The 7,320-nt window shown below is 60.6% G+C and overlaps 1 protein-coding gene across 1 annotated transcript in view; it reads right to left on the bottom strand.

The window, feature by feature from the left end:
- Positions 1–890: 890 nt before the first annotated feature.
- LOC101640716 (DAB2 interacting protein) overlaps positions 891–7,320 on the bottom strand; it is a 21,653-nt gene continuing 15,223 nt past the window's right edge. Inside the window, exons 12-14 of the mRNA XM_030887399.2 lie at positions 7,111–7,304; positions 4,408–4,495; positions 891–3,837 (exon numbers count right to left, since the gene is read on the bottom strand). Coding sequence (XP_030743259.2) covers positions 3,670–3,837; positions 4,408–4,495; positions 7,111–7,304 — 450 coding nt within the window. The 3' untranslated portion in view covers positions 891–3,669. The remainder of the gene's footprint in view (positions 3,838–4,407; positions 4,496–7,110; positions 7,305–7,320) is intronic.

The following is a 7,320-nucleotide window of genomic DNA, read 5'->3' as shown; positions in this document are numbered from 1 at the left end:
TAATGTTCGGCATCAATCACGGAGGGTCTGAGAGAGGGGACAGCCAGGGAGGCCATGACTGAGGAGGGGACAGCTGTCATGCACATGGCTGGCTGGCTGGCGGGAGACAGAGAGGTCAAGCAAGCGCCTGTGAGCTGAAGTGTGGATGGACCTCAAGGTGATGGGAGGTGGTGGTGGAAGGGGCACCAGGCTCTGGGTCTGAAGTGCAGGTGAGGCTTACTGGACAGGTGGGAGTGGTTATTTATCAAGGGCCAAATCTCAGGAAGCATGAATTTGTATAAGGGAGGTTAAGTTTGGGAACAATAGAGGGACAGGAAGCAATCTGAGTCCCTGCCCCCCCACAAGTACATGGAATTGTGTTACCCCTCCCTACCCCCTGGCTGAAGAGGGACCCCAAAGAGGCAGATGAACAGCAGCAGCTAGGGGCTTCCTTCCAGGAACACTGGCTTCTGGGAGCCAAACCCTGGCTGGATCCGAGGGCAGCTGTGCAGGTGACAGGCCTGGGCTCCACCTGGCGCCCACCGAGTGTGTCCCCAGCTCACTGTGGGTGGAGGGATGGCTCTGGGGCGTGTCGGGTTGCAGGACCCCGGGGCTGCAGGTGCTCCCTGTAGCAGGGATGCTGAGGGGCTGGGAGGAGCCCCGGGAGGCGGAGCCTGGATGTCAGCAGTTTGGTGACACATTCTGGTCTCCTCTGAGACTGGCATCTACCAAGCAGGAAGCCACCAGGCTGCGTTCCCAGGATATCTTGGGCCAGCAGAATGCCACCATGTCCCAGCATGCTGGGAGAGCCTCACCCCGCCCACCACTGTAGGGCCCAGGTTGCAGCTTGGACTTGGTGTCCCCAACCCCAGATGACCGCAGCTACAGCTGAATGGAGAGGCGAGTCAGGCTTAAAATAGCTAAATAAATCTTTAATATTTCTAATTGCAAATGTACAGAAATTGCACAGCCACACAGTCTTAGAACACCAACCACGTTCTCTGTACAGTATGACACAGGGGAGGCGCAGCCGGAGGGAGGAGGCGCTCCAGCCAAGCTCCCTTTGCAGGTTTCCCTTTTCACATACTTACAAAAAGGGGCGGGCGGTGGGGCGGGGCTGGGGGCTGGGGGCTGGGGGCTGGGGCCAGCTTCGTGGCTGAGTGTGTACAAAAGAGAAGGGTTGTTCCCTGGACGGTCTGGCTCTGGAAGGATGGGCTGTGAGGGCAGGGCAGGTGCTCGGGAGGGGGCCTGGGGGGCTCTCTGGCCTGGCTCCCCCACCCCCCTTTTCTAGGCAGTTGGAGAAAGTCTTCCCTTAGAGGAAGTTTGGCAGTTCCCTTCACCTTGAACATGAACGTTAAACAGGACGAGTGTGCCAGCCTGTGTTGGCAGAGGGAGAGAGGGAGGGAGTGTGTGCCAGCCAGCTGAGCCTGGGACATGACCCAGGCTGGTCTTTCTCTACTCGCCCCCTGCCCCCCAGACCCTGGGGAGATTCCTGCATTGGCTGTATGCTGGGTCCACCTCTGTGGCCCTCTGCATCAGCCCACTCAGAGCCTCCACCCAGACAGCGTGAGGGAGCCGTGGGGAGCCGTGGTCGGGAGCCCTCGGCAGCACCAGGACTATGTACAACCGTTCGGAGAGTGGTTACATTACAGTCAAACACCAAGGACATTTACAAAACTGTCAGACTTGCCAGGAAGATAAAAATCTGTGAGGGTCTGTACACGTTGACAGTTTTTGCACTACGTAAGGAAGGCTCTGGCCTGAGCTCACACCACACCCAGGGTGGCCAGCACCGGCCCAGCAGCTGCATCCTGCCCGCAGGCCCATGGGCCGCCCCCCAGTATTGCTAAGAGGAGTTCCTCTACAATGCCCCGAGGGTGGGGGACAGGGAGCTCATTGGACCTGCCGGGGTGGCTGCCGTGGGCTGACACTTGGGGTGGCACAGTTGAATGGGGCACGCAGTGGCACGGCCTCAAAACGCTCCACCGCCCCCCACCAGGCCTTCCTTCCTGAGGCCGGGTCCCTCAGGGCTCTCCCCCCAGCCCGTGTCGGGTCCTCGCTGCACTCTAAATTACATCTACGAGCCCCTTCCCAAGCAGCCGCATGCCACCTCTGAGGGCCTAGGGTGGTGTGCTGGCCACCCTTTCTGGTGGGGATGCTGCAGCAACCCTGGCACCATGTTCCCAGTCACGGGAGCAGGAGGGGCATTGACAACACCTCTTTGCTTAGGGTCATCCCAGTGTCCTGAGGCTGCAGGGCCAGCTTGCCTGCCCGGGGCCGTCTCAGAAACCACCCCCAGGCCTTGCCCTCCATTATCTAGGGCCAAGACCTGAAATACGGAGGGAGTGGGAATGGGCAGAGATTGAGGCCCAAGTTGCTGCCACTTACATCCCCGAGGGAGAGAAAGGCCGGGGCAGATCGGCTAGGGCTCAGCCTAGGGCTGAGGATAGCAGCCAGGCTGCGGGGAGTGCCCAGACCCTAGGGCCTGCATCGCCTGGGTCCGGGGGGCGAGGAGGAGGCTGGCCGCACCCCGGGGCCTGGTGCAGGCCGCTGCTGTCTTGGAGAGGGAGCCAGTCTACCATCCTCCGGGGCCGCTATTTCCCATGCAGTGCGCACGCTCAATTTAAAAGGCCCCTGTGTTCCAGCGAGCGGGCAAGCGGGCTTTTGTTTCTAATGCATACTGTGAAAGGAAAGAAAATCGCAGTTACCCACCTTCCCGTGGCCCGCGCAGCAGAGCTGTTCTTTAAAATGGCGATCACAGGAAAGTCTACCTTAGCTCAGGCTGGGCACCTGCAGGCCACTCCCTGCAGGGACGTGGGGCCCCAGAAGAGGGGTGGGCAGCAGGCCCTGACCACCTGGGCCAGCCAACACTGTCCAGGTCCATGGCTTTTGGGAGCCCCCGAGCTTAAGCTCAGGCCTGAGTGGCGAGTGGACAAGGCCCTGGGCTGTCCTCATAGGTACAAGAGCCACGACCCTCACCCGGTCTTTGGCAACACAACCAGGGACGGGCAGGTGGAAGGCAGTCTGAGGGCAGGTGTCGAGGGGGTGAGGGCGCGAATCCTCGGCTCCCTCGAGGCCAGGGGGGGCGGGGTCTGGCAGGCTGCATGCAAGGGCAGACTGCTGCATGAAGGCGGCAGGCCTCGGACCTACAGAGGCTCTGGGCTCGCTCTCCCACCATCTCCCTGCCTGCAGGCCAGCCACCTGCCAGCTCCTAGAACCCAGCGGGGTGCACAGGTACACAGGGCAGGGCCTGGCTGCCCAGGCCTCCTGGGCCGCTGAGACGGCGAAGGGAAGCCCCTGAGCAGTTCCCCGGCTCTGAACTAGCCCCATTTCCAGGCAGCACCCTCCCTGACGAGGATGAGGGGGGACATGCACACGGCCAGCTCGAGGAGGGAAGGTGACACACGAGGACTTCAAGAAACCACAGAGACGTATTTGGCAGGCCCTCCTCACCCACGGCTGCCCAGCTCCCCGAGTGCAGTCTCCCACCTGCACCCAAATGCGCCGCTACGGCCAGAAGAGGGGGGAGGCAGGCTGTGGGCATCGCTCCCACATCAGTCTCACGCTGGGACCCCCTGAGGCCCGGTCCTGGCCAGTGGGCGGAGGGCAGACATGCCTCGGCCTCATGCGCCCGCGCTGGGGCTGCCACCCTGCCCTCGGCCTCCACAGTCCTCCCTCTCCTCAGGCCGGTTAGCAATTGCTGCTGTTCCTGAACTCGCCGTTCTCGGTAATCTGCAATTTGGTGGGGTTGGTGGGGGAGATGCCGTTACGGGCTTGCATGCCGTACCTCTCTTTCAGCTGCGTCAGGGCGCTCATGAGGCGGGCGTTGGCGGCATCTAGGGAGGCGATGCGCTTCTCCTGTGGGCAAGGCAGGCGTGAGAGGGGCCCAGGGAAGTCACCAGCAGCCTGGGGTGGGAAAGGTGTCCCGGCGGAGGGGCGGCCATTGTGGACTAGGACCTCCTTCGGTGTGCTTCACACCGGGATGCCAGGCTCTCCCTGGACCTGGGGGCCCCATTAGGCACCCAGCCATCACAGCTTAGGTTACACTCATCAGCCCCAACCTGAGCGCAGGCCCTCATTCCCTGGGCTGTTCACAGTCCCACCCTGCTCCTGCGTGAGTCAGAGGACAGAGGTGAAGCTCTGGTTGAGGCTGCCTGAGACCTGAGTGCCCCCCACTGCTGCGGAGGCAGTTTGGAAGGTACTGCCCTCTGCCTGGCTGGCCATCTCTCCCCGACCCCACCCCCACAGCTTCTACCCTGGTGAAGGCAATGCTTGCAGGGACAGAGCCTGCCCATGGAGACCCAACAGTCTGATTTCTTGGAGCCCGAGACCCTGGTCCCTTGTCCTCCTGAGCTTCTGCACTGGGTTACTGCCCAGGATGTGGGCAGGCCAGTTCCCGCCCTCCCCCTGGAGCCAGAGCACTCCCACCTGGGCATCGATGATCTTCTGTTTAGAGTCCACAGCTGCCTGCATCTCTGCGTGGTCTTTCTTTAGCTCCTCCTCCACCGACATCAACCTGCAGCCAGATGCAGGCACAGTCAGGCTTGTGGGAACAGCCCAGCACACCTGCACAGGTGGATGTACTAGGGGCAAGCATGCTCGGGCTGCAGGTACACCTCCCACACCTGCTGGGGGCAGGGCCCTCCCACCACCAGCGACCCCAGCAATGGACGTGCGCTCTGCTGGCTCCTTCCCCGACCAGGTCACTCCATCCTTTCCCACACAGCCTGCTGCTGTTCCAGGACCAGGCTGGTGGGGGTGAGAGCCTCACAGCCGGCTCAGAGGGTGAGCACGCCATGTGGTGCCATGTCACGGGAGCGCAGGAAGCAGCCATCTGGGACAGGATGGCGGGGGGTGGGGTGGGGGTGGTGGTGGTAAGGGGGTGGGGACAGCGAGCTCGCATAGAGGGGAGGCAGGTGTGCCCTGTTAATAGCTCCCTCCTCCTGATCACTTTCTGTCTTACTCTTCTTGGTCTTCAGTCACCACCAGGCGTTCCTGCCCTCCAGCTCTCGTGTTGGCTTGCAGAACCCATCTCTCAGGTGCCCTGTCCTGTCCACCCCAGGACGCTGGGGTTCTGTGGGGCTCTGCCTCAGCCCTCTATTCTTCAAGGCTACACATTCCTCTCAGAAGAGCCCAACTACCCCCCAGAGTCGCCCCGCACAGCCCTGATGCCTCCAGCCCAGCGTCCCTCTCGCCCAGCGTGTGGGCAGGTACACGGGGGAGGTGAGCAGTGAGCACTGGCAGGATACCCTGGAGCCATGCCGAGACAGGAGCTGCGTGGCAGGTAGGTCAGATACCGAGCAGAGAGTGGGGCTATCAGGTGCCATCAGGCAGGAGAGAGATGACACTAGAGTGGGGGAGAGACTTTGGCTGCTGGCCATGGTGGAACGACAGGGACTGGACTTACTGGTAACTCCTTCCTTCCCTGAAGCAAAACTAGAAAGAGCAGACAAAGTGCGGGAAACGGGTGTGCAGACGCCCAGAGGGGGCGGTGCAGCGGCGGCCTCTGCGGGAAAGGAGCAAGGGCCTCGAAGCCCCAAGGAGTTTCCAGGGGCGGCAGGGGAGTGGGATCTCCCCCGCGCCCAGAGAGTGAGGCTTCTGGGAGGAGGCCGCCCAGGAAGAACCCCACCCCTCTCTCTCCGGGCCCCCTGGAGTCCCTGACCACGCACTAACCTGTACATACGTGGGAGGAGACTTGCAAAGGTGAGAAAGGGCCAATGGAAAGGAGGGCACAAGACAGTTCCCAGGAGTGCTCCTCACCACCCCTCCCCCCAGCTAGACCCTGGCAAAGCCCCCAAATATCTCACGGGACACCTGGGCCCCAACTATACAAAACCCACCATGCCTGGCATCCAAGCAGAAAGGACCAGACAGACAGAGCAGCAGGAAGCGAGAGTCCACAACCAGGAGGGGAGCTCATCCACAGACACACAGACGTCACAGCCAAACAGCTGACTGACAAGGATGCTGGAGCGGCGACAGTCCGTGGCTCCCCATGCTCTTCAAGGCAGAGGTGGGTTCCAGCGCTGAGAGGGGAGGTGGCTTTTAAAACCCAAACTGAATGCTAGCTGAAACATAGGTGTCCGAAGGAAAAGACCAACAGCAGATCCGACACCGAGGAAGAAGTGGTCAGCCAACCCCAAGACACAGTAACAGAAACTACCTAAAGCGGACAAAGAAAAACTCAAGACAAAACAGCCCCCGTGAGATGTGGGGCAGTACAACACAACGCCGCCCAGCATGTCTGTGATAGACCACCTGGAAAGAGAGGTCGGGGTGAGCAGAAGAAACAGCCAAAGTAACTTTAAACCCACTGATCTCAGAGCTCCGTCAGGCCTACCAAGGTACATGAACACCACCGCCAGGCACATCATAGTCAAACTCGGTAGAAAGACCGGGACAAAAAGGAATCTCACAAACAGCAGCTGCTGGTGAGAAACGCTTGGAAAGAACAAAGTAAGAATAATAGTCCCTGTCACTACAGGGCTGGGCGGCGATGGCCAAACACAGCTCTCCCCTGCTTCTGTGAATGGCTCTGCTGTAAGGGCAACCGAGTTGGCCTGCAAAAGCCTAAGACACTTTGCTTTACATCAAAGCCAGTGTGCCAAATGCCCCCAGCCCTAAAGCAACTGACGAAGAGCTAGAGCTACGCCGATTTGGGAGAGAAAATGTAACATGCCCCCAAAGCAGGGCAGGGGAGAGGCATGGACAGCTGAGAGCCTAAGCATGGAAAAAGACACAGCGTGCTAGTTCCAGTCCAAAGTGGAGGCGGCTCCACTGCCATCAGGGCAAGGGACATCATCAGGGAAGTCAAGTTAGAATGACGAAAGGGCCAATCCATCCAGAGTACACAACAACCCTACCTGTGGGGAGGCCTCAAAACAAAGTACTGGGGGTAGGGGGTGGGGAGAGGAGGAGAGCCAACAAAAGGCGAAGAAATAGGTTAAGTCCATGGTGAGAAGTTTTAACACCCTTTACTCAGTCATTGATAGAACAGGCAGACTGAGAAACCAATAAGGACAGAGAAGCCACTGACCCCACCACCACGCAGGACGGCACCTCCATCCTCCAAGCCCAGGGCCCCGAGTCTCAGGAGTGGCCCGGTCTGCCCCGTCAAGGTGGGGTCCCCACCTGCTGATGATGCCCTTCATCTGGATGTCCTTGTCCTCCTGTTGCCGCCGCAGCCGCTCCTCACCCTCCTCCAGCCGCGCCTGGTACTCCAGCACCAGCTTCTGCGTGGTCTCCTCCTGGCACTTGAACAGGGTCTCGTACTCCTCCAGCTTCTTGGTGGAGATGCGCAGCTTGTCCTGCAGCACCGCCAGGTCCTGCTGGGAGGGCGGC

This window comes from Echinops telfairi, unplaced genomic scaffold (assembly GCF_000313985.2).
Source record: "Echinops telfairi isolate 266 unplaced genomic scaffold, ASM31398v2 ScPeMD7_7410;HRSCAF=8448, whole genome shotgun sequence".
NCBI classification, from domain to species: domain Eukaryota; kingdom Metazoa; phylum Chordata; class Mammalia; order Afrosoricida; family Tenrecidae; genus Echinops; species Echinops telfairi.
Note: the sequence above shows the minus strand (reverse complement) of the source record. Positions and strands in the feature narration are given on the sequence as shown.